A 25991-nucleotide genomic window follows, 5' to 3' on the forward strand; every position below is an offset into this window, starting at 1 on the left:
AGCTGGCGCCCATCCTGCAGAATGTCAGCCTTCCCCTTTGCCCTGAAGCTGTGCCACGTGCTACGAGGTGGGCTGCTGGGGGAGGAGCTCTCAGACAGCCCAGCACCACTCCCCGCAGCCACCTCCGAAGGGGGGCCAACTAGTGTGAAGCCTGTGAGGCCGGCCCCCTTAATCGCACTTAATCCGCCCTCCACCCTTTACGGCAGGCTTCATTATCATCACTTTACACAGGAGACTCGCCCAAGGTCAACCAGCACAGGGGAGAGTCAAGCCCACAGCTGCCTGCCTTAGAGCCTCCCTCGATTAAGCACCAACCAACACGCCCCCAACAAAACCTCTGGATCAAACCCTACGGCTCCCCCAGTCCTCACTCCAGCCCCCAAGCTGAGGGATGGGATAAAAGTGAGCAGAGCCTATCAGACCCGGAAGTCAAGCCTGGGCCCGAACGAGGGAGGCGGCGCAATCAGCAGCACCTGGACCCAAATGGCTCATCAAAGTAATCGCAAACTAGAGATCACATGGGGGAGGGGTCAGAGCAAGGGCCGCACTGTCTCCAGCTGCGGAGCTTCCTGGAGATAAAGAGAATGGGAAACTGCAAGCTGTCAGCTTGCGTGAGAATGAGAGAGCTGCCAACACTACGAAACGACACCTCCGCACCAAGAAATAGGTCGGGGTTCCAAGCGCACATGCTTGGGTCCTCCCAACACCCCAGGTGTAACCTGGCCCAAAGGTTCTCAAAATGTCTCCACAAGGCAGCATCAGCATCACCTGGGAACTTGTTAGAAATGCAAGTTCTCAGGCCCCACCTACTGAATCAGAAACTCAAGGACCGGGCCTCGGAGTCGATTCTAATGAGCCACCCGTGTGATTCGGCTGCACACTCAACTTTGACAATCTGTGCAGATGGTGAAACTGGGGCTGAGGGTCTGTGCTGCTTACGCAAGGTCACAGCAGGTAAAATGGCTAGCCAGGTTTCAAATCCGGGTTTGTCCCGTTCTACAAACAGGGCTTTTTCTTTCTTTCTTTTTTTTTTTTGGTTGGGTGGGGGGGCCCTGGGTGAGGTGTAATCGTGGGAATTCCCTGGAAGGGGAAGAGTCAAGAAACCTCTTTCTTAAAGAAAGCTGGCCCAGATCTCAGGTCTTTCTGTTCTTCACCTCCCTAGCAGCCAGACATCAGAGGGGAAGAGGCCAGCTCACACAGTCACCCCACACGCCCCCAGCGCGGCCGGAAGGGAGGGCCAGGGCTGGGCCCGGTTTCCCGGCAGCTGCCTGTGTCTTTCAGAAGAGGCATCCAGGGCACTCCACCCACCAAACAACGCACAACTGGGAAATACTGGGTTGGCCAAAAAGTTCGTTCGGGCGTTTGTAATATGTTATGGAAAGACCCGAACGAACTTCTGAGCCAACCTAATACATGCAAGTGCAGCCTCTCCTATGCTGTTAAATATGGCAAAGAATTGCACGCCCCAAACTCCTGACAGCGGAAGCTGACAGGCGGGGATGGATGGACCAAGCAGGCCCAGCAGGCAGCCGATTTCACACACAGTCCCACACATCTGTGTGGGGGAAGGGCTGCAGAACCAGACTAGCAGGTTTGGGGTGCCCGCCCTCCCTGGGCTCCAGGCCAAAGCCCCCCAAATCTCTCTCGCAGGCTGGGAAAGGGCTCACACCTACCTTAGTGGGAGGACTGTCAGAGTCAAACTAGGCCTGCTTCTGTCCAAAGGAGGACGGTCCACTCTGGGGGTACAGAGCCCCTTCTCCGGTCATGATCCTGGGGGGAAAAATCGGAGGGTGTTTTAGGGCGTCGATGGCCACAAACCGGACACGGTCTCCATGAGGGAAGGGGAGCCTTACAAATGCCGCTCCCCCCTTCCCAGCTGCCAAGGCGGCCCTCATTCCAGAATGAATAGGAGGGGGGTGTGGATGAATCACTAAGGTTCAGCCCGGGCGCCGAGCAGCAGGCGGCGGCTCATCTGCATTTCCAAAGGCCCGCCCCGTCCGCATCCCCTCCCCCAGGAAGGGCCGGAGACGCGAGGGTTTACCCCAGAGCCCTCCGCCTCTGGGGATCCCGGGGAAGGCCCGCTCGGCTTTCCCAGGCCCCAAACCCCACCCCACCCTCCAGAGCGCCGGCTGGCCGGCTGTGCCTGGACGGCCACCTAGGGACGTCGGTGGCCTGCGTGAGGGCCTCACGCCCCAAGTGGGGACAAAAGGGGCCCACCCGCCCCTCGGGCTCGGCTATCAAAGGGCGGTTGGAAGCCGGACGTGGGCGCCGAGGCTCGGGGTGGGCAACAGAGACGGCCTGGGATCAGGGCCGGGCTGCGGGGAAGAAGTCCGCGGCCTCTGGAGGAGCCGGTCGGGGTCAGGAGGCGGCCTCGAAGCCCCGACTGGCCCCGTGGCCCTTTGCTACTGGCTCCCGCGCGGGAGGGAAGAGAAAAGACCCCGCGGCCGCGCCGGCCTCCTCGTGCCCGCGAGGGCCCCCAGGTCGGGAGCGAGGTCCGAGGAGGCTGCGGAACCCGCGCTCTTCGTCGAGGCTTCCCCGGGCCAGGGGCGTCCCCGCAGGCGGAGGCCTGGAACGCGGGCGGCGCCGCAGCGGCCTCCCCTCCCCCCAACCCCGGCCCCGCCGCCTCCTTCCCTCCTCCCGCCTGGCGCGCGGCGGCCGCCACCGCCCGAGCCGCGGGCGGCGCGCGAAATGGCGCCCGTCTAACCGCCTCGCCCGGCGGAGGCGAGCGCGGGAGCCACGGCGCGCGACGCCCCCAGGCCCGCGGCCCCCAAAACGGCCTCCGTGACCACGCCTCGACCCGGGGCGCTGTGCTCTGCGGGCTCTCGGGGCCCGGCCCGGCCGAGGGGCCGCCGCCTGCTCCGGGCTCCCAACAACAACCGGGAAAGGAGGAAGGAAGGAAGAGAGCGGCCGCCATTAGCCACCCGCAGTCCCGCCCTGGCTCTTGCCCCGGCCTCGGCCTCGGCCCCGGCCCAGCCGGCGGCTCTGCTCTGAACCTGAAAATAAAACTCGTGTTTGGGAGGGAGGAGCGAGCGCGGCCGGGAGCACAGGCAGCGCTCGGGCTGCAGGCGGGAGAGATGCTGCGTCATGGTGCCAACATGGACGCCGGCCTTTTGTCCTTTTTTGCTCAGGAAGCGCAGGCGCACCCCGGAGCCCCGAAAAGCCGGCTTCGGAGGTTGAGACCCCCACAATCAAAAGGGAAAGAGGCCCCAGGCCCGGAAGGAGAGGTTTCCTCGGCTTTTGTGCCCCCCCTTCCCCAAAGCACTTCAATTTCTTCTCCCACCAAGGCTCAGACCTAGAAAAGCGAGGAGGACGAGCGGAGGCGGCTCCGTGGATGCCCGAGGTCGCTGGGGAGACCTTTCTCTCGCTTCCGGGGCAGAAGGGGCAAAAGGGTCTGAAGAGCCCTCCTCGTCCCCATCCCCCCACCCCCCCAGCCCTCCCCGATCCGGCTGCCAAACATGAAGCTCCAGAAACCTTCTCCCCTCAGCTCCCAAACATTTGCAGCCCTTGGCCTGCTCGAAAAAACATTTCCTCGAAGGGGTAAAAGGCACTTTTTCTGTTGTTGGTTTTTTTTTTTTTTTTTACTTACCCGCTCAGCCCGGTGCCATGGAGTCTGGAAGATCAAGCTGGGCGGAGGTTTTGGAGGTGTTATTGTAAAAAATATCTTTTAGGGGGATTGTTTAGTTGGGAATATTTGGGGTAGTGGTGGTGTCTTTTTTGTTGTTGTTACCTTTTTAAAGTTACACTCTCATGGCATTTTCTGCTCCTTCCACTTCTGCAAATTTTCCAGGGTTGGGTTGGCAAAAGGCGGCTTCGCTGAGGACTGTTTACTGCTCTGGATATAGCAATGGTGTGACCGTCATTAAGAGACAAAAGGCGAAAATACACAGTCAAATCAAACAAAAGGCAAAAGACGCACCGGCCATCCCAACCACCATAGAAAATACCCCCGAGTTAACGATGGTGTTTGGCTAGAACTAGCTAGGACTTGTTTTCCAGTTTTAATCTAGTTTCCTGTGACGGCTTTAGTCTCTTTACACAAAGAGGTCTTCCTTTCCCTCACCCACCCCCCCCCCCACCAAGACGAGAAAAACAGAGATGTTTTTCTTCAAATAGATCGATTTTCAAAGAAAGTGTACATGTTACTGGGAAGAAAGCTGACTAGCATTTATTGCTGTAAACATTTTCAAAAGCTTAAAGCTAAAACCCTAGCTGTATAAAAGCAAAATCGTCTAAAAGCATTTTAACTTTTGTTAGACAAGAGCGACAAAGACATACATGCAGATGAAGGTTCAGAAAATTAAGGACATCTCAGCAACATTAACATGAAAACTGCACTGCGTAAGGACAGAATGGACTGGGTACTTACAATGTAAAAGGTTTTTAAAAACTTAAAAGAGTAACGACTGCTTACAATTTTTTGTTGCTGCCATTTCGCTAGTCCTAAAACTATACATTTAAAACATTACCTTGTTAAAAAGAGAGCAGAAGGAGTTAATAAGATGGCCAGGTTTAAGTGTTTAATAGAGGAAACTATATATATATAAAAATTTATTGTTCAGTCAAGAGAATACAGATCAAGACAGCTCCAAGCTCCCCCCACCCACCCAAGAAAAAAAAAAAAAGGAAAAAAAATTAAATATGTCGTTTACTTAGGTTTTTTGGAATTCAAAATTGTTAACTGCTGACATTAATGGTGTGCTATGACCTAGTTATACAAGACAAAGATGGATTCCAAGTCATAAGGAAAAATCCAGATCTTTTTAAAAAGTCTTCTTCATTCTTCCAATTGTGAGTCCTTTAGCCTGTTGACAAATGTTAAACACAACACTGAGGCGTCCTGAACTGGATGGTGGAGTCAAAGGAAAAACATTCCCCATTTGCAACAAAGGAAAAACCCACTTGGCCATTTAATTCCATTGCAGAAAAATGGCTCCCCTCATCTGTTGGCCTCTCCTTGGTGTCTGATGAAGGATGTTTTGAGAGCAGCGTCTAATAACTCAAGCCCTATAGAAGCCGCGCGCTGATTGGCTGCCGCGCCCTGCCGCCCTGCTCCAGCCAATTACCTACCCACGGCCAAATTACAAACCCCGAAAAGAGCCCCAATGTGAAATACACCACCACGAAGCCCCAGCAAGGCGACTTCCTCGTCTCGGCCGCCTGACAGGAGAGGCAGAGGGGGCTACAAACGCGTCCTCGCGAAGCCCGGGAGCCTTGGAGTTGAACTCACAAAATGGAAGCCGCGCGCTGATTGGCCGCCGCTACTCCCGGACCTTTAATAAAGAAAGGGGAAGGAAAGATAAATGCAAAAAAGGGGGACTCTCTCCTCCGTCGGTGACTGGAGGAAGGGGGGGTGCGGAGAGAGAAGCATGTGTTCACAATTACAGGGCGCTCCTCTCCAAAAATAAAAACAGAAAGAAGCTTCTATCACCCAGGTCCAGGCAAGGGCTGCATCCTCCCAGGAATGTGAATGCTAATTTGGTTAAAATCCTGGTTTCCCTTCCCCAGCTCCGCTCCGGGGGGAGGGGGTCGCGGGGCAGAAGAGGAAAGCCGGAGCCGAGATACCTCGATTGCAACTCGTCTTGGAGCCTCCTTGCCGCCCCTCACGGCTCTCAGCGTCCAAACACACAATCACACACACACCCCAAAACCCAGCCCTTTCCCCTGAGCCCCCACGCGCCCACCTCCGGTTTTGGCAGTTTGGAAACAGTTTTGGAGGCCCCAGGCGCGCGCCGCGGCGGCCGCGGCTCGGAGGGTAGCCCCAGCCGCGGGAGGTAGAGCTCGGGGAGACCCCCTCCCCCGCCAGCCAAGCCCCCCACCTAAGTCCCAGCAGAATAAATAAATTAAAAGGCCTTCCCCCCGGGAGGGGGGAGGCAGTGTGGGAGCGCGAGAGTGAAGGGTGGGGGGCCGCTGGGGCCCGGGGCTTTGGCGGCGCAGCTGCCGCCGCCGGGAGAGTGCCTGGGGAAGCGGCGAGGAAGGAGAGGGGAGGAGGAAGAGGAGGAGGAGGAGGAAGAGGAGGAGGGTGAGCGCTCGGGTCGGGCTCCTTAGCGGTGTATTGTGGGATGTGCGGCTACTGGGAGCCGAGCCTCCGCCGCCAGCCGCCTCCCGGGCAGCAGCAGCAGCAGCAGCAGAGGCGGCGGCAGCAGCTCCGGGCCCGGCAGCCGCGGCGGCGGCGCTCCCCCCTCCCGGCCCCCCGTCCGGCCGCCCCGGCCTCGGTTCCCGCGGGGGACACCATGTACTGGCTGGCGGCGCAGGGAGGCCGGCGCCCGGCGGGGATGTAAGCGCGGCTCGGGGAGGGAGAGGCCGCTGCCGGCAGCCGGGCGGCCCGAGCCCCCAGCCCCCAGCCCCGGCCCCGGCCCCCGCTCCGGCCGAGCGGTCGGGCGGGCGGGCGGCGCCAGGCCTGCCGCGAGCCCAGCGCCCGAGCCGGGCGGAGCGAGCGAGCTAGCGCCACGCCGGGCGGCCGGGCGGGCACCATGGGCCGGAGCCCCGGTCCTCCGGGTGCCCCGGGCCCCGCCAGTCTGCACCAGGGGCCCCCGGGAGCCCCTCGCAGCCGCCCCGAGATGGTGGCCGAGCGGGCGGGCGCCTAATTCTCCGGAAGGGTTATTCTCTCGCTCCATTCTTATTTTGGGGGGAGCCAGCGAGACAGCTCCTTTTGGGGCGCGCTGGTAAGGTGGGAGGGGGTGGGGGCTGGACGATTTGATTCCTTCGCGTGTGTGTAGAAGCGGCCGCCGCCGCCACCGCGGCGGAGACGACAACAACTTGCTCGTTTTCAGGTTGGGTTAACGGCATGGAGAACAGTCACCCCCCCCACCACCACCACCAGCAGCCCCCGCCGCAGCCCGGCCCTTCGGGCGAGAGGAGGAACCACCATTGGAGAAGTTACAAGTTGATGATTGACCCGGCTTTGAAAAAGGGGCATCATAAACTGTACCGCTACGATGGGCAGCATTTCAGCCTGGCGGTGAGTAGCCGGCGCGCCTCCCCGCCGCCCGCACCCACCCTCCGAGCCGTGCCGAGGAGGGTGGGGGCGGAAGGGTCCGATCGGCCCGGGGACCCCCCTCCTGACCACCCGGCCAGCTGTCAGCCGGGTCCGCAGTCCTGGAGTTTGACAAGTGCCTGGAGAAGGGGGGGGGGCTTGCCCCTGTCCCTGGGGAGTGGGACCAGGCCACCCATTCCGCCCCCCCCCCCGCTTCCTCCCCACAGATGTCCAGCAACCGCCCGGTGGAAATTGTCGAAGATCCCCGGGTCGTCGGGATCTGGACCAAAAACAAGGAGCTGGAGCTGTCGGTGCCCAAATTCAAGGTAGGGCCCCTCCCCCCTGCCCCGCGCCCCCTTCCCCCTGCCCCGCGCCCCCTTCCCCCTGCCCCGCGCCCCTTCCCCCTCTCCCCAAGCCCCGAATTCGAAAATACCGCCAGGCTTGACCGAGCCCAGCCGGATTCTGAGTTCCCGCCGTCCGGGGCCTGGGAAGTTTTGGCGGGGAGGGGGAGATTGCAAAGAGAGGGGTGTCCCCTCTCGGCTACTGTAAACAGAATAACACTCGGTGAAACTGTAATCAAGGCGCTGATACAGTATCCTGCCCGCCCAGCTGGGGGCTCCGGGTCCCCACCTGGCTCCTGCCAGCCCAGGGGCTCGGCCCTGGGACCCGCCCCCCTTCCCAGCCTTGTGGCTTTAGGGGGACAACTTCCTAGCCCAAGGGGTCGCCCCTGCCCTGGCAGCAGGGAGAGGAGGCTAGAGTGGGGGGTGGGGAAAGAGAAACTGTTTCTTTTTCCCCTTTCCTTTCGAACCCAGAGGACTTCCACGTTCCAAACGATTTAATCCTCCGCTTCCCGGGCCCGCCCGCGTGCATTTTTTTTTTCCAAAAAAAATTTTTATTTTCTACCTTTCATTGTTTTCAAAGGGCGGGCGAGTGGGGAATTTTGTGTTTTCCCTTCGGTTTCAGTGTTCTCAACCTCCCTTCCCCCTCGTCCCCTGCCAGATCGATGAGTTCTATGTGGGCCCGGTGCCTCCGAAGCAGGTGACATTTGCCAAGCTGAATGATAACATCCGTGAAAACTTCCTGAGGGACATGTGCAAGAAGTATGGGGAGGTGGAGGAGGTGGAGATTTTGTACAATCCCAAGACCAAGAAGCACTTGGGCATCGCCAAAGTGGTCTTTGCCACGGTCAGGGGAGCCAAGGAGGCGGTTCAGCACTTGCACAGCACTTCGGTCATGGGCAATATCATCCACGTGGAGCTGGACACCAAAGGTGAGTGGAGGCCCGCTCAGGACAGCCACCGTGGAGGAGCCACAAGACCTGTCAGTGTGACCCCCTCCTCTCCCAGAGCCCCTCTTGCAGTGTTGGGGAGCCCCTCACTCTTCCTTAGGTGCCCCCTTACAACCTTTTCTTTCGCCCCCTCCTGAGGGTAGAGTCACGTGGAGCTAAATGTGTTGTCTGTTGCTAGGAGACAAGCTATAATTTACCAAATGTGCCGGTCCTTGGCCACTGAACCCCAAGGGACCACCCGGAGGCTTCCCCACCGCTGACACCCCCTCGGGCCCCGCGCGGAGCCCTGGTGGCCTGGGTTTAGGCGGTCCCCAGTGTTGCCGTCTGTGTTAGGAGAGAAGGCAGGGTTCGTTTATTTGTGGGGGGGGGGCGCTGAGGGAGAGCCACTAGGACGCCTTTAAATACCCAGAGTATGTCCCTCCACTAAAAAGAGAGTCCTCCAGGTATCTGGAGTGCCCCTCCCCCACAGGCCGCCCCTTCCCCTTGGAAGTGGGAACCAATCTGGGCCTAGAGTGTGGTTTCATTGATAATGCTCCCGTTGGAGCTGGGCGGGCTGCTCTCGGTGCTCTAGGGTTGACACTGTGTCTTCCCTCCTCTTTCTTAAAGAGACAGCACCACCTCCCAAGCAGCGGAATCCCGCTCTGTGCTCACTGAGCCTCTGAGCCGCTGCTGGGAGAGCCGGGCTGGGGAAGCCATACCTCCCACCCTCAGGGTCCTGGGAGGCTTCTCCTCCGTGCTGGCTGGGGGGCTGGCAGGACTCTAGGGCATCCCGTAAAGTTTGCCTGTGGCCTCTCTAGAGAAGTTCCTACCAATGCAGAAGAAAGTGCCGGGTGCTCTGAGGCCCAGCCAGCCCTGTGACTGGGCAGAGACTGTTAGGTCCAGAGCCCCTGGGACGTCCCCTGGGAGACCCTGCATGGGAGGGTTTAGGTGAGTGGCTTCCAGAGGTTTCGTGAGCACGGGGTTTAGGGGCAACCCGGGCACACCAAACCCAAGACTGGAAAATCTAAACCTTTCTTTTTCGCCTTTAATAATGAGCACATATTGACTGAGTCTCTAAGACCTTGCTTGGGGATGCAGAGGGACACTGCTCCTGGGTGGGCACAGTTATCCTATAAACTCTTGCCAAACCTGTCCCTAATTCTGAGGTTCCTCAGGGCACAAGCCACGTTCCTGTTCCAGCCACAGCGCCCTTCACCTCCCTTCTCTAGTTTCTCACGTCTCTGTTGGGGAGACCCCTTGGGTGGTTGCAGGCTGATCTCTCCCTGAGAATCAAATGTAGAGCCCCTCCCCCATCACATGCCCATTTTAAGGAGCAGTCAGCCCTCACCAAAATTTCATTTCTGCAAAAAAAAGAAAAAAAGAAAAGGCCCTTAGAGACTGCCACCAAGTTTGTATTTCAAGAAAGAGACCGGTAAAAAGTAGCTCAAGGAATGCGTCTCCTTTGCATATGTAAGCAGCTGCCTCAGAGGGCTCTATAAATATCGATAATCTGGCCCCCTGGTCTATAGAGGCCTCTCTCTGCCATGGGGTGGGGCTGGGGTGGAGGGTTACCAGACGTGGCTCAGTGGGACGGGGGAGGACCATGTGGAGTTCACAGTAACCCAGTACCAGAGTGCATTTTACAAACTCTGACAGTCACCTGAGAGAGTTAACAACAAAACTGTCACTCCTGTGTCACTGGGTTTCCTCTTCACTTGCTACAAGGCCCTGGATGTTAAGTGGGAAGGTGAGAGGATGGGGATTACCTCTTTCTTTGGGTGGCATGGCCCAGGTGACAGGAAGGGGCTTTGTGTTGGGGCTGGCATTTCTGTATTTGGCGGAGTCCCAGTGCCACGAGGCATTAAATTCTGAATCTCAGGATCAGAAAAATCATACAGTTTAGCAGCTTCATTGAAAAGATAGGACTCCTGAGTGAGGTACAAAGAGAGAGAAGTGGGAACTTGGTCAGGGTCACTTAGCTTCCCTAGGCTTGGGGTCCCAGGCACAGGGGCCCCACAAGGATGCCCACCTGTGCGGGCTGCCCCATCCTGGAGCCTCACTGAGTCCTCCCTCCCTTGCCTTTTCCCCAGGGGAAACCCGCATGCGGTTCTACGAACTGTTGGTCACGGGCCGATACACACCCCAAACCCTCCCAGTGGGCGAGCTGGACGCTGTCTCTCCAATCGTGAATGAGACCCTGCAGGTGGGTTTATGGCTGTCAGTCCTTCCCCCACCTCCCCACCCCATCACCAGCTCCCTGATGTGGTCCCCACCCCACTTCACCATCTCCGGTGTCAGACACCAGGAAAGGAGCCTGGCTATGCCCACCAAGGCTTCCAGCAGTGGGTCTGAAAGCCCTGTTTGCCAAAGCTCTCCTCTGGCACGGCCCCCAGCCCTCTCCCTGCACTCGCTGGGATTCCCATCCCAGAGATCCAGAGTCCACGTGCTTTCCACGTTAACGCTGAAACACTGCTGTGTCCAGGGTCCTAGCGTCTGGTGTCCCCTGCACCCCTCTACCCCTGCCCCCAGAAAGCCAAGTTCAAGTCCCTCCTTCCAGAGCAAGATGGATTCCTTCCCCAACCACTGCCTCCCAGGACCTTACCTGGACCACCATCTCATGGGGAGGTTCTCATCCCAGCTCCTACCCCAGCATCAACCCAGCCACCCTCTGGAACAGCTTTTCCAGAGTGAAGAGTCTTTGCTTACTTGCTGGTCAGCTGTTTATCAGGCACTTTACGTGTTACACTATTTAAACCCTAAAACATCAAGAGGTTGGAGGGACAAGGCCCTTGGCCACCCCCTCACTTCCAAGACCATCGTCTGCTACCTCTACCTGGAAGGTCTTTGATATCTGACAGCCTGGGGCAGGACGGAAATCCCAGTTCAAACCAAGATGTCAGGGTCTTATCTTTACTCTGCTTTAGGGATTAGGAAAAACCCTCAAGGTTCTCTGAGGATAATTGGCTACCCCAAGATTAGAGAAGGTGAGGACCATCCAGACACTCCTCTTTAATCTCCCCCATTCCCCCCCCACCCCCGCCGCCGCTTCCATTCACTATGCTGCAGTTCTAGAGTGACCAGTTTGGCTCCGAGCTCCCTGGTAGCTGGAGTGAGAGGGGAAAACAGTCCCATTCTATTGCACGTTTTTCCCCCCAGTGATCTCAGACCTATCTCTCTCTCTCTCTCAAGCTGTCAGATGCCCTGAAGCGCCTCAAAGATGGTGGCCTGTCTGCAGGCTGTGGCTCTGGCTCATCCTCTGTCACCCCCAACAGTGGTGGGACACCCTTCTCCCAGGACACTGCTTATTCCAGCTGCCGCTTGGACACGCCCAACTCCTACGGACAGGGCACACCGCTCACGCCGCGCCTGGGCACCCCCTTCTCGCAGGACTCCAGCTACTCCAGCCGCCAGCCCACGCCCTCCTACCTCTTCAGCCAGGACCCCACAGCGACCTTCAAGGCTCGGCGCCACGAGAGCAAGTTCACGGACGCCTACAACCGCCGCCACGAGCATCATTATGTCCACAACTCTTCTGCAGTCACTGCAGTGGCAGGGGCCGCAGCCACCTTCAGGGGCTCCGTGGACCTCCCATTTGGGGCAGTCAGCAGCAGTGGCCCTCCATTCAAGGCCCAGCCACAGGATTCAGCCACGTTTGCCCACACTCCACCGCCTACCCAAGCAGCCTCCGCTTCTGGAGTCCCATTCAAGTCGGCTTTCTCTCCGTATCAGACTCCTGTGCCCCCTTTCCCCCCGCCCCCCGAGGAGCCCGCTGCCGCAACCCCCTTTGGGGCCCGTGACGGTGGGGAGTTCCGGAGAGTACCTGTGCCCCCGCCCCTGCCGCCCACTGAGCCCCTGACGAAGGAGAAGCCAGGCACGCCGCCTGGACCCCCGCCCCCTGATGCCAACAGCATGGAGCTGGGCGGCCGGCCGACCTTCGGCTGGAGTCCCGAGCCCTGTGACAGTCCTGGTACGCCCACGCTGGAGTCGTCGCCTGCAGGGCCGGAGAAGCCCCACGACAGCCTGGACTCACGGATCGAGATGCTGCTGAAGGAGCAGCGCACCAAGCTGCCCTTCCTTCGGGAGCAGGACTCAGACACCGAGCTGCAGATGGAGGGCAGCCCAATCTCCTCCTCCTCCTCCCAGCTCTCCCCACTGGCCCCCTTTGGCGCTAACTCTCAGCCTGGCTTTCGAGGCCCCACACCACCCTCCTCACGCCCATCCAGCACCGGCTTGGAGGACATCAGCCCCACACCACTGCCCGACTCGGATGAGGATGATGAGCTTGACCTGGGCCTGGGGCCCCGGCCCCCACCCGAGCCAGGCCCCCCAGACCCTACCGGTCTTCTGGGTCAGACAACTGAGGTGGCCTTGGACCTGGCTGGAGACAGGACCCCAACCTCAGAGAAGATGGATGAGGTACCATGATGTCTGTCCATCTCTGTCTGGGATTGGTTTTGTCTGTCTTGTGGCTCCCTCTTTCCTCCTTGAAACATTCTCCCCTTAGGATAACTAGCTAAGACACAGAAGCAGCAGGGCTAGGGCAGCTAAAATAACAGATCAAAAATAAAAAGAGAATGAAAAGAGGATACGAAAAGCACCAGGGGCTGTGACTGAGCAGCTGGTTTGCTCTGAGCTCCCTAGCAGCTTTGGTGAAAAGGGAAACATGACCTAGATCTGTTGCTCTCCTTACTAGGTATGGGAAGTCAAGACCTTTTTCTGGGGATAAATTCTGACTTGAGTTTCTTTGGTTGGAGTTTGCTGAGATCCCAGAGAGTTGGACTGTGGTGATGACTTTGGGCCTCCTTCTCTGTTGGGTGGCTGGGACCTGATCAGGACTGGTCCTGACACTCAGGCAGATTTGGGAAGAGGGATCAGCCAGAGTGTTCTGCTGAGCTAGGTCAGGTGGCAGCTCTGGAGCACTGTCTCCTAGAACCTGGTGCCCTCTGAAGAGATGGGAAACCGTGGTGGGCAGGGAGGACATTGAAATGTTCCTTCTCCCTCTCCCCCTGCCTCCAGGACTGAAGGAGTTAAGGGCTAGCCCAGGGGGAGGGCCACAGCCAGAAGCAGGCAAACTTAACTACCTCCCACCCTCTGCCCACCCAGAGATCCTCCTCTGGGGTCTCACTGCAGCCTGAGGGTCGGGGTGGGTGCTGCTGCATGCCACATTCCCTTGGGGGAGGATTCGGTCATCTTCCTTGGCTCTGCTCCTCCCCCCTCCTGGTCCAGGCACCTGCCCTGGCCCTCCTGGAGACCTGCTTTGGAACCTGTGGGCCTGGCAGGCATGAGCAGCCAGGAGCTCAGACAGAGCTCTGTGCCCCTGTGGGCGGTAGGGAGGAGGGTCCCTCCTCCCCAAGTCCTTTGATTAGGCCGATTTGGCTGCCTCAGGGAGGAACAGAGAGGAACTTGGCTTGCCTGGGAGGGGACTGCAGGTGGCTGGGGCTCCTGGGGGCCTCCAGGCTGTTCTGGGGAAGTGGTTTCTGGCGCTAAGGGGTTCAGGCAGGGAGAGCTGACAGGTGTGCAGAGGTGGGGGGCTGCTGGCCCTGCTGCCATCCTCCCTTCTTCCCTCCCTCTCCTGCCTGAGGTTAGGGGATGTTTATTTAACCATGCTCACTGGCTGATCCAGGGCTGGGAAGCCCAGAGGAGCCAGAGGGAATGGGCTTTCCCACGGTGTCACTGTAGGAAAGGGGAGACTGAGGCCCAGAGAGCTGGGGTCGGGGATGCCCCGGGACATCAGCCCAGGGAAGCCCGGGAGTACTGATAACCTCCAAGATGGCCCTCGGGAGCCCCCTGCTGACAGTCGGGAGAGCAGCTCCCGGGTTCCTCCGGCCTGAACCTGAGGGAATCCCAGCCTAGGCTGACCACACGGGAGAGCAGCACAGGGGGACACTCCCTTTCTTCACAGAAGCTGATGGTTAAAAGTTCCGGCTCCAGTCCTTAAGTCTTGAGCCCCACCTCTGTCACTTACTGGTCATGTGGCCTTAGGGAAGTTACTTTCCCTGTCTGAGTCTCAGTTTCGTCATCTGTGAAATGGGATAGTGAGAGTAGCTGCCTCACACTAATCTCGGCTTGAATGAGGTGCTGCATGGGAACCTCCAGCCAGGCACGGCTCGAGCTGAGGCCGAACACTCAGCCACCAGTTCCCGCCGGTTCTCGCCCCCGGACGCGGACGCGGGAGGGGCGGAGGGAGGGGCAGGGCCGCGGGCCGGGCTGGATCCGGGTCTCCTTGTGATTGGCTGGCGGCCGGTGCCGGCGTTAACCCTATGCGTGCTGCAGCCTGCCGTGCTGGGCGCTGTCCAGGACTGATCTGGCGCTGTCCCTGGGTATCCGCCTGAGCCTGCCACTGCCTCCCTCAGCATGTGCGTGGGACCCTGAGAGGCAGAGTGTGTGTGTCTGTAGAGGGGACAGAGCAAAAGCAAGAGCTTTCTTCTGCTGCCTTAGGTTTGGTTTTCCTCTTCTCTCTCCCCCGCCCCCCATTTCCCTTTGAAGCCTCCCTCACCTGTACATCCGACCTCTGACCTTACAGCCTGCACAGACCCTGCCCCCTCAGCCTTCAAATGCACTCCCTGTCCCTGGTAACCTACAAAGGCTCTGTCTTCCCAGCCATGTTCATCCAGGGCAGGGCCTGAGCCCCCTTCTCACGTCGGGTCCTGACACAAGAGCCTGGGGGTAGCCCATCCCTCCTCTCCCCACCCCTGCTTTGCCTTCTTGCTCCACCTCTACCTTGTGGACCCCATGCCCCCCTCCAGTTCCAGGCATGTGCATCCAGCTCCCCAAAGCCCCATGTCTGAATGAAAAGAGGCCCCTTCCCGTTTCACAGCCAGGTCATGCTCGACTCCTCCCGTTCACCTGGTGCCAGGGTCCTGGATTCCTACAGCAGCCCCCTGACGCCTCACTCCGCAGGCACCCTGCGCTTGCATCCCAGCCCTCTTTCTGACTGGCTGTGCCTCTTGGGCCAGTGATTTATGTATAGCTCTCTGAGTGTGTTTCCTCACCTGTCAAAAGGGACTGGACTAGAGCCCTACCTTGTGAGGTTAGGGTGCACATGAGAAATACGAGATATTATGTGCTGACAACACTCAGCCCCACCGCGGCCCATACTAAGACTATATGAAAAGAGTAACTAAGGAAAAATGTAAAGACATACCTCCTATTCGCGCACTCTTACTACTGCTAAAACGCCCCCCCTGCTCGTGTCACCTTCTCTGCCAGGCCCTCTCTGCCACAGTGAAGACTACAGGCCAACTGGGAACAAAGGCCAGTGAGCCACTTCCTGGTTCAAACCCGGGCTCCATCTCTTAGTGGTTGTGTGGCCTGGGCAAGTTACTTAAGTTCTCAGTGTTCCAACTTCCTCATCACTAAAACTGGTGATAACAGACCTCCTTTACAGGGTTGTTCTGAGGATTAACTGAGTTAATGTATGTAAAGTGCTTAGAAAGGTGCCTGGCCCGTAGAAAAGGCTACAGAAGTTTTAACTATTAGTATTATCTTCTCTGAATGCAAATTGAAACATAGAAAAGGCTACAGAAGTTTTAACTATTAGTATTATCTTCTCTGAATGCAAATTGAAACATAGAAAAGGCTACAGAAGTTTTAACTATTAGTATTATCTTCTCTGAATGCAAATTGAAACAGAGTATCTCAAATTGAAACAGAATCTTTTTCCCTCTTGACGCCTCACTCCCCTTCCCGGCTTGCTTTTTCTCCATGAAGGACTATATATTTCACATTCTTCCTGGTTATCCTTTGCCTTGTCCCTCCAGAAGTTCAGCTCCAAGAGAGCAAGAATTTCGTCTGTCTTGTTCATCACTGTGTTCCCAGCACCTGGAACAGTGCCTGCTACACAGCAGGTGCTGAGCAAATGTTTGTTGAATGAATGAATGAGTGAATCTGCATGATAACCCCGTGAGGCAGGTACTATGGTGCTCATCATGCAGATGGGGAGACTGAGGCTTAGAGAGATTAAACGACTTGCTCGAGGCCACGTGGCTGGGAAGGGAGGGGACCAGGATCAGAACTTCGGAAGCCACGTTGCTCGCTAGTCTTGCAGAAGGCTTCTTCTCTGACCTTCCGGTGTTCAGCAGGGGGATCTGGGAGCCTGCTGGGCCGCCCGGGCTCACCCTCACCTCTCTCTCCTTGCTCTCCCTGCAGGGGCAGCAGTCCTCGGGGGAGGACATGGAGATCTCAGATGACGAGATGCCCTCGGCCCCCATCACCAGCGCTGACTGCCCCAAGCCCATGGTGGTGACCCCCGGGACGGGGGCTGTGGCAGCTCCCTCCGTGCTGGCCCCGACCTTGCCGTTGCCCCCGCCCCCTGGCTTCCCACCACTGCCCCCGCCCCCACCGCCTCCCCCGCCCCAGCCCGGCTTCCCCATGCCCCCTCCTCTGCCCCCGCCCCCGCCCCCACCGCCCCCAGCCCACCCCGCTGTGACAGTGCCCCCGCCACCGCTGCCAGCGCCACCCGGTGTCCCACCCCCGCCCATTCTGCCGCCGCTGCCGCCCTTCCCGCCGGGGCTGTTTCCCGTGATGCAGGTGGACATGAGCCATGTGCTGGGCGGCCAGTGGGGCGGCATGCCCATGTCCTTCCAGATGCAGACGCAAATGCTGAGCCGCCTGATGACGGGCCAGGGCGCTTGCCCCTACCCGCCCTTCATGGCCGCCGCGGCCGCAGCCGCCTCCGCTGGGCTGCAGTTCGTCAACCTGCCGCCCTACCGGGGCCCCTTCTCCCTGAGCAGCACTGGCCCCGGCCGCGGGCAGCCCTGGCCACCCCTGCCCAAGTTTGACCCGTCAGTGCCGCCACCAGGCTACGTGCCACGCCAGGAGGACCCGCACAAGGCCACGGTGGACGGCGTCCTGCTGGTCGTGCTCAAGGAGCTCAAGGCCATCATGAAGCGGGACCTGAACCGCAAGATGGTGGAGGTGGTGGCCTTCCGGGCCTTCGACGAGTGGTGGGACAAGAAGGAGAGGATGGCCAAGGTGGGTGGGCGGCGCAGCCCTGCAGGGGGGCGGGCGGGCCGGAGGCAGAGACCCGGCCAGGCAGCCTCTCTCCTCCCCAGGCACGGTACTGGCAACACCGCCACCCAGACCCCCAAAGCAGGGTAGTGTGAGTGTTACTTTGTGAAACCGGTGTGTCGATGACACAGGTGTCATCTACTTACAACGCGTTTCTTTTGGATTCCAACCTCCAAAGTGCGAGAGCCCCTGCTCCGATGCGGGCAGCCGTAGTAGCTGCTTTGCAGGTGAGGAAGCCGAGGGTCAGGGAGGCAGAGTGGGGCCCTGGGGGCGTCCTGAGTAGTCAGCACAAAATGAGGTAGGTTCCAGGAAAGGAAGTGCCCGGTTACCATGTGGCTGTCACTGTTGAGAGGATGGCAGGCTGCTCAGGGGACAGGGCTGGTGGCAGCGCCGTAACCATGGTGACCTCCCCCTCCTCTCTTGCACCCCAGGCCTCGCTGACCCCGGTGAAGTCTGGTGAGCACAAGGACGAGGACAGGCCGAAGCCCAAGGACCGCATCGCCTCCTGCCTGCTGGAGTCGTGGGGCAAGGGCGAGGGCCTGGGCTACGAGGGCCTGGGCCTGAGCATTGGGCTGCGCGGGGCCATCCGCCTGCCCTCCTTCAAGGTCAAGAGGAAAGAGCCGCCGGACACTGCCTCGTCCGGCGACCAGAAGCGGTTGCGACCCTCAGCCTCCGTGGATGAGGAGGATGAAGGTTTGCGCCCCTCCCCTCGCCGGGTGCTGGGATCTCCTCCTCCACTGCGCCCCTGGCCCCGCTCTGACAGCCCTCCCTCCCCACAGAGTCTGAGCGGGAGCGGGACCGCGACATGGCGGATGCCCCCTGTGAGCTCGCCAAGCGGGACCCCAAGGGCGTGGGTGTGCGGCGGCGGCCGGCCCGGCCCCTGGAGCTGGACAGTGGCGGGGAGGAGGACGAGAAGGAGTCGCTGTCAGCGTCCTCGTCCTCGTCGGCGTCCTCATCCTCGGGGTCCTCGACAACCTCACCCTCCTCCTCAGCCTCCGACAAGGAGGAGCGAGAAAGCACGGAGGAGGAAGAGGAGGGGGAGGAAGAGGAGGAGGAGGAGGAAGGCCCCAGGAGCCAGATCTCCTCCTCCTCGACCTCATCCATGTCAGATAAGGTACTGTTCAGGCTGGGGAGGCCTGGGGTGCTGGGCCAGGGGAGGGGGCCCTTCGGCCCACCTTTCCTCCATCCCCCTCCCCCAGGATGACGACGATGAAGACAGCGAAGACAGGGATGAGTCTGAGAATGACGACGAGGACGCAGCCCTGTCGGAGACGAGTGAGAAGGAAGAAGCGGACTCAGATGGAGGTGAGCGGGGCTCCTGGCCCAGCCCGGGGTCCCTCTGCAGAGGGCAGAGCCCGTGCAGTAGTCAGCAATACTTTGGGGGCAAATTTCTTGACTTTGAAGTGTGAACTCAGTAAAACACAAACAGGGCATGCCCTATAATTTCTTTTTCATGAAGTATCCAGAACGGGTCAATCCATAGAGACAGAAAGCAGACTAGTGGTTGCTGGGGTTAGGGGATGGTGGATAGACGGGTGATAGCTAAAGGGAACAGGCTTCTTCTAGACAAGTGCTAGTTGTCTACATTGTGCATGTACTAAATACCACTGTATTGTTTACTTTAAGATGGTTAGTTTTATGTTATGTGGATTTCACCTCAGTTAAAAAAAATGTGATGACTAGTTAGTACCGAGACACACACACACACACACACACACACACACACGCCCCCACATACCTGAGGGCCATGTTCAGCCCAGCGCTGCCAGTTGTGAGACCTTTGGCGAAGTACCTGGCTGGAGCACAGCAGATAATGACAGGGCCCCTGCCTGTGTCCCCCGCCCAGAGGAGACAGTGAGCATCGCCACCTCCAAGGCTGGAGCTGAGTCCTCCAGTGAGAGTTCTGAGTCTTCTGACTTCGAATCAAGCTCCGAGTCCTCCTCATCACCCTCAGAAGATGAAGAAGAGCTGGCAGCGGGGGAGGAGGAGGAAGATGAGGAGGAAGGGGAGGAGGCAGCTGCCGATGAAAGCATGGCTCCCGCTGCTCCTGACGAGGACTTTGAGGACGTGGCCACAGGAGCATCCGCGACGGAGTCACTGGTCCCAGAAGAGGAGGTGGACGTCGAGGCTGAGGACGAAGCCTCCGAGGCTCGGACCCCGATGCTGGAAGAGCCCCCCTTGCCTGTGGGTGTCGAGCCGGCTGGCTGCAAGGAGCCCCCCGACGAGCCAGGCCTGAACCAGGAAGGGGCCAGGTTGCTGTCTCCAGAGCCCCCTGCTGGAGAGATGGAGGCCCGGCCCCTGCCATCCCCGGAGCCCACCCCAGGTAACACTTGCAGCCCCTGGGAGGGCGGTGGGCATGGAAGCAGGGTGTCCTCACCATGAGAATGAGCCCAGGCTCCTTTATGCTAATCACTTAACCTTAACGAGTCAGTTTCCTCATCTGTAAAATGGGATCCGTGGGTTGTGCTTCCGCTATGAGGTCATACGGGAGGATGGAGTGAGATGACTCATGACGTGCCAGCACGGAGCCTGGCACCTGTTAGGTCCCAGAGGGGCCTGCTGCTGTCACCACTCCTGTCAGTATCTCCCTGGGGTTCAGTCCTTGGACCATTAATTAGTCCCATGAGATGCTCCCAAAAGAGGGGGTGTGGGTGCGGGTGCGTACGGTCATTTCAGTGACAGAAAGCAGCAGAGAAGGCCTCGGGGTGCTGGGCCAGTTGAGAGGGGCCATGGACACTGCCCCCTCCACCATCTTGGCGGAGCTGCACAAAGCATGTTAAAGGCTCTAACAACGCCGTCCAATGGAACTTTCTGCAGTGATAGAAACGTGCTGTCCGATAGAACTTTCTGCAGTGATAGAAACGTTCTCTCTCTGTCCTGTCCAGTACTGTAGCCACTAGACACAGTGTTGCTAAGAGCACTTGAAAGGTGGAGAGTGCCACTGTGGAACAGAATTTGTGATGTTGTCTCATTTTCATTAGTATAAACTTACATAGCCACGTGTGGTTAGTTTGTGCCTGTAATAGTCCTTGAGGAAAGAAACCCATTGTATTTTGTTTAATTCTGTGTTATTTGGCTATAGAACCACAGGTCTTTGAATATTGTTAAACATATTAATTGAGCCTCTATTGTCGTCCCCAGTACTGTTTTAGGAACTGATAATACAACAGTGGACCATACAGACAAAAATACCTGGGGCTTACACTCTGGGGCAGGTTGATGGATGACAGCAGATAAGTTAGAAAATGTATTCTATGACAGTAGAGATAAATGCTAGGAGAAAACCTTAAAGGCTCTGACAAGTCCTGCAGCAAAGAGACTTGTTGGATTGTATTTGATAGACCTCATTTTCTTGGTCCATGGAATGTTCCCTGTTCACAGGAACACCGTTCTAAAGACAGTGTCAAGGGCTACAACCATGTCTCCTGCATCTTTGATTTACTCCCACCAGCATTTATCAGACACCTACTGTGTGCCTGACACTGGGCCGGGTGCTGAGCAGTCCTTGAGTGGCTTAGCTGGAGAAGGACAGCCTGTATACTCACAGAACCCCTAGGGACCCAGAGGGTATGAGTGCATACCCAGAGACGTGTCAAGTGCATAGTAGGGCAGCATAAGTAGGGCGCTGAGGGACATCTGAATCAAATAATAATAAAGGTCTGGCTTTTGCCCACCTCTCTGCAGAGAACAACCTGGAAGTGGAGCCTGAGCCCCCGGCGCTGCTCTCCTTACCCCTGCAGCCACCGTTGCCGCCCCCTCGACCACCCCGGCCACCCAGCCCACCACCAGAGCCCGAGACCCCAGACCTCCCACTCCCACCAGTCCCTCTGGAGCCTCCCCATGAGGACCAGCCCCCGCGTACTCCAGGCCTCTGTGGCAGCTTGGCCAAGTCGCAGAGCGCAGAGGCAGTGCCGGCCACACCGAGCGGGGAGCCCCTGCCGTCAGGGGGCAGCAGCGGCCTGCCCCTGAGCTCCCCGCAGCTGCCAGGCAGCCCCTTCTCCTACCCATCCCCATCCCCCGGCTTGAGCAGCGGGGGCCTCCCGAGGACACCTGGCCGGGACTTCAGCTTCACACCCACCTTCCCCGAGCCTGGTGGGCCCCTACTGCTGCCTGTCTGTCCCCTCCCAGCTGGCCGGCGTGATGACCGGTCTGGCCCCCTGGCCTCCCCTGTGCTCCTGGAGACAGGCCTGCCGCTCCCTCTGCCCTTGCCCTTGCCCCTGCCCTTGGCATTGCCCGTACCCGTCCTGCGGGCCCAGACTCGGGCCCCCACCCAGCTGCCACCCCTGCTGCCTGCTCCGCTGGCCCCCTGCCCACCACCCATCAAGAGGAAGCCGGGCCGGCCCCGGCGATCCCCGCCGGCTGTGCTCTCCTTGGATGGGCCCTTGGTCCGGCCGCCAGGAGGGGCCCCCCTGGGCAGGGACCTCCTGCTTCTGCCAGGCCAGCCACAGACCCCTGTCTTCCCCAGCACCCACGACCCCCGGACCGTGACCCTGGACTTCCGGAACGCGGGGATCCCGGCTCCCCCCCCACCCTTGCCCCCCCAGCCTCCTCCGCCCCCGCCTCCACCACCTGTTGAGCCCACCAAGCTGCCCTTTAAGGAGCTAGAGAACCAGTGGCCCTCCGAGGCCATCCCTCCGGGTCCCCGTGGGCGCGACGAGGTCACCGAGGAGTTCATGGACCTGGCCAAGGTGCGGGGGCCCTGGCGCCGGCCACCGAAGAAGCGCCACGAGGACCTAGTGGCCTCAGCCTCCCCCGAGCTCTCGCCGCCGCAGCCCCTCTTTCGGCCCCGCTCGGAGTTTGAGGAGATGACCATCCTGTATGACATCTGGAATGGCGGCATCGATGAGGAGGACATCCGCTTCCTGTGTGTCACCTACGAGCGTCTGCTGCAGCAGGACAACGGCATGGACTGGCTCAATGACACGCTCTGGGTCTACCATCCCTATATCCTGCCAGGCAGGGTGGGGGGCCGCACCTCCCGGGATAGCGCACGTCACTGACACTTATGGAGCAGTGTCTATGCTGGCACCGTGCCAGGCTCTGTACAGAGTAATCACTGGCACGTTTAAACACTGCCCTCTGTGCCAGAATTGGCAGGTCTCGGGGCTAAATGTAACAATGTGATTGTACAATGTGACAGAAGCAGGGGCTGACAGAAGGCTCACTCTCCCTGGCCCCCCCTCATCGCCTAATTTAATCTTCCCAACAGCCTAGTGAGGTAGGGGCTGCTATTATTCCCATTTTACATCCGAAGAAACTGAGGCTCAGAGAGGTTAAGTTACCTGCCCAAAGTCACACAGCTATGAAGTAGCAGAGTAGAGATTTGAACCCAGGCAAATCTGGCTCCAGAATCTGGGTTCTCAGCCATGATGCCACACCACAGTCGGTTGTTAACCACAACCGTATGAAGTTGGCGCTGCCTTTATCCCTGTTGTACCAAATGAGTTTATTGAGCATATACTCTGTGTCAGGAACTCTGCTAAGCAGCCTAAGCATCTGTAGTCATTCCACGGGGCATCGTAATTACCCCAATTTGCATATGGGGAAACTGAGGCAGAAGGTGGAAAAAGAAACACACCCAAGGCCATGCAGCTGGGTACCTGTCAGAGTTCCGACCACGGTGGAGTTGGCCAGTGGGCAGGTGCAGGGAAGTGGTGTAGGTGTGGGCAGTGGAGCTGGGCGTCGTTGGCCTCCTGCAGATGGGTCTGAGGGTGGAGAGGCCAGGCCCGGGAGGGCGGGTCTCCAGCAGGACTGGGAGGGGCTCTCCGAGAATGTCCATGTGGCCCTTGACCCACACCCACCCACCAGCCTCTCTTCAGCTAAGAAGAAGAAACGGGACGACGGCATCCGGGAGCACGTGACAGGCTGTGCCCGCAGCGAGGGCTTCTACACCATCGACAAGAAGGACAAGCTCAGATACCTCAACAGCAGCCGCGCCAGCACCGATGAGCCCCCCACGGACACCCAGGTACGGCCATCAGGTGCCTGGACACCCCGGAGCCTCCCGGGCTGGGCAGAGGGTGGGGGCCCTCCTGGAGGGGGTGTCAGGCGCTGGGAGCGGTTGTGGAGCCAGAGGGGCTGGTGCACGGAGCACGGAGGGCGCTACTCCCCTGGGTGCTCAAGTGTGAGAGGTGAGGTGAGGGGCGGGCAGGGGAGAGCCTCCGAAGGGTTTTAATCACGGATACAAACAGAGTTGAGTTGCATTTCCAGAAGTTTCCTTCATTCTTCTTTAAGGAAATAAATCGGGTAGGTTGGACATGGGGGGCCGTGTGGGAAAAAGTGGATGCATTTGAAAGACTCTCAGGAATATTTGAACATTAGAAAGTCAAATGGATGGGACTGGGGGCCTGACTGGTTACAGGAGGCAGAATGGGGTGGGACGCTGCTGGGTCCGGCTTTGGGGACTGCGTAGCTGGATGCCAAGCACTGAGGTGAGAAGGAAGGTGGGACCCCCACTTTGGGATGGTTTGAGTTTTGGGGTTTGTGGAACATCCAGGTCGTGAGGTCTGGCAGACAGTTAGATATATGGGTACAGTAGAGAGCTTGGGAGAGGGACGTCTGGTCTGGGGACCTAAATTTAGGCATCATGAGGATGGAAATGTTAACCAAAGGCCACAGCAGGGGTGAGCCGACCCGGGGAGAACATCTGGAGGGGAGTGAAGCTCCAGGTGTCAATGGTTGGGACAGAGGAAGAGGGAGGCCAAGAGAGGGAAGGGATGTGAGGGTGTTAGGAAGAGCCGTGATTTAGAATGAAGCCACGGGGCGTTAGGTAGATAGACACCCCCCATCTCTGTCCAAAAAGCGGAGATGCTTTCAAATCTAGCTGAGAAGGGAAAAGATGGCAAGAGTGAAGAGAACGCTGCGTCGTCATGTTTAAGATTAGAGGAACTTGAGCACGTTCAGATTCTGACGGGAAGGACCCAGTAGAGGAGAGGTGGCTATTAGGACAGGACGCCCAGAGCAAGGAAGCTGGGAAGCTAGGGCCACAGAGCTTACGGTGGGGTTGCCAAGGATGGGACGGGGACACAGGTACCCTGCGGCCAGCTCCCCCAGGCGGCCGCACCCCTCTCTGATCTGTCACCCGCCGTCCCCGTCCTTGTACCCATCCTCACAGGGCATGAGCATCCCAGCGCAGCCTCACGCCTCCACACGGGCTGGCTCGGAGCGGCGTTCCGAGCAGCGCCGCCTGTTGTCCTCCTTCACTGGCAGCTGTGACAGTGACCTGCTCAAGTTCAACCAGCTCAAGGTGAGGCTGGGCCCCACCTGGGGCGGCCGGGGCGGCCACAGAATCTGGGACCAGGGCTCTCACCCCCATCCCCTTCCCTCCCCTAGTTCCGGAAGAAAAAGCTCAAATTCTGCAAGAGTCACATTCACGACTGGGGCCTGTTCGCCATGGAGCCCATCGCGGCCGACGAGATGGTGATCGAGTACGTGGGCCAGAACATCCGCCAGGTAAGCGCTGCCGGCCAGGACAGGTGTCGGGGTGGGGCCGCGGCCAGCCCCGCCCAGACTGAGGCCTCTTCCTGGCCAGGTGATTGCGGACATGCGGGAGAAACGTTACGAGGACGAGGGCATCGGTAGCAGCTACATGTTCCGGGTGGACCACGACACCATCATCGACGCCACCAAGTGCGGCAACTTCGCGCGTTTCATCAACCACAGCTGCAACGTGAGTGCCCGGCTCGGGGCCGCCGCCCCTGCTGCTGTGCCAGGAGGACCCGGAACCCGAGGGCACAGGAACCGGCGCGGCCTCCTTCCCGAGCTCGGGGCCCACGAGGATAGCAGGGAGGGAGGTGGAGGTGTGAGGCCTTATCCGAGGAGCCGTTCTCCTCTGAGCTTCAGTCTTCTCACCTGTAAAATGCGCGTAACGAGAGCAGAGGTGCTCATGACGTGGTCCGTACAGCTGGTAATCACGGAGCTCCTTCTCCGTGCTGGGCGTTCTCCATGCCTCGGGGGCAGTGCTGGCCAGTAGAACTTGCTACAGTGCCAGAAGTGCTCTGCGTCCTTGCTGTCCACTGATATACACGTGTGGTGTTGAGCGCTTGAAACGTGGCCAGTGTGGCTAAAAAACTGAGTGTTTAATTTAAATTAACTTAAAGAGTCACACTCGGCTACTGACGGCTGACATGGCACGGGTCTGGGTGTGGAGGTGGGCGTTGATAACAAGGGTGGTCCTCTCGTGAAGATAAGCACAGGGAGCTTCAAATGGAGGACAGGTACCCCTGGCTGTGGGTTCAAGTCTTGGCATTGCTACTTAGTGAGCGACCGTAGGCAGGTTACTTCATGTCTTGGTGCTTCGGTTTCCTAATCTGTAAAACTGGGATGATAACAATCCCTCCTCGTAGGTTGTTGGGAGGACCAAGCGGGTTACTGAGGGCAGGCCTTCTGTGCAGATACAGCGGGCGCTCAGTACGTGCCAGCTTACACGACTGTGACTTGATCATACCCTGGGGCCTGTAGGGACTTCGCTGTGCGTCTCCCGTGAGAGCTGAGGGATAAGAGGGAATTACCCGGGTGCGGTAGTGAGTGAGGTGAGGCCTGGGGCAGGGAGGGAGAACACCTGTTTGAGGGGCAGTGGGATGAGGTAGGGGGCAGAGGGCAGGGTGAGAGGATGAGGTTGCCGGGGTTGGTGGTGGCTGGGTCACTCAGCCATGTAAGCAGAGCTGAGAACTTTCTCCAAAAGCCGAGGCCGGCTATTGCCCTGGGGTGACAGGATTTGCTGTCCCTTTGGAAAGATTTCCC

General features: G+C 58.9%; 2 protein-coding genes across 10 annotated transcripts in view; one reads left to right on the forward strand and one right to left on the reverse strand.

The window, feature by feature from the left end:
- The window catches only part of RHOF (ras homolog family member F, filopodia associated), a 23843-nt gene extending 17863 nt beyond the window's left edge, over positions 1-5980 (reverse strand). Inside the window, exons 1-4 of one of the 7 annotated variants that reach the window (XM_057527015.1) lie at positions 5682-5980; positions 5228-5270; positions 3728-3832; positions 1674-1770 (exon numbers count right to left, since the gene is read on the reverse strand). The gene's annotated coding sequence lies outside the window, so the exon portion shown is untranslated. Of the gene's footprint in view, positions 1-1673; positions 1771-3292; positions 3352-3727; positions 4057-4899; positions 5034-5067; positions 5271-5681 lie in introns of those variants that run through there. The other 6 variants (XM_028168380.2, XM_028168381.2, XM_057527017.1 and 3 more) reach the window with 6 other exon arrangements.
- The window catches only part of SETD1B (SET domain containing 1B, histone lysine methyltransferase), a 23517-nt gene continuing 3496 nt past the window's right edge, over positions 5971-25991 (forward strand). Inside the window, exons 1-16 of one of the 3 annotated variants that reach the window (XM_057527013.1) lie at positions 5971-6019; positions 6771-6958; positions 7201-7299; positions 7973-8243; positions 10331-10443; positions 11430-12656; positions 16389-17213; positions 17681-17942; positions 18029-18363; positions 18449-18554; positions 19096-19572; positions 20934-22193; positions 23051-23217; positions 24364-24495; positions 24582-24701; positions 24781-24918. In XM_057527013.1, coding sequence (XP_057382996.1) covers positions 6785-6958; positions 7201-7299; positions 7973-8243; positions 10331-10443; positions 11430-12656; positions 16389-17213; positions 17681-17942; positions 18029-18363; positions 18449-18554; positions 19096-19572; positions 20934-22193; positions 23051-23217; positions 24364-24495; positions 24582-24701; positions 24781-24918 — 5706 coding nt within the window. In that variant the 5' untranslated portion in view covers positions 5971-6019; positions 6771-6784. Of the gene's footprint in view, positions 6020-6042; positions 6663-6770; positions 6959-7200; positions 7300-7972; positions 8244-10330; positions 10444-11429; positions 12657-16388; positions 17214-17680; positions 17943-18028; positions 18364-18448; positions 18555-19095; positions 19573-20933; positions 22194-23050; positions 23218-24363; positions 24496-24581; positions 24702-24780; positions 24919-25991 lie in introns of those variants that run through there. The other 2 variants (XM_057527012.1, XM_057527011.1) reach the window with 2 other exon arrangements.

The sequence above is a fragment of the Balaenoptera acutorostrata genome, chromosome 13 (assembly GCF_949987535.1).
Source record: "Balaenoptera acutorostrata chromosome 13, mBalAcu1.1, whole genome shotgun sequence".
NCBI classification, from domain to species: domain Eukaryota; kingdom Metazoa; phylum Chordata; class Mammalia; order Artiodactyla; family Balaenopteridae; genus Balaenoptera; species Balaenoptera acutorostrata.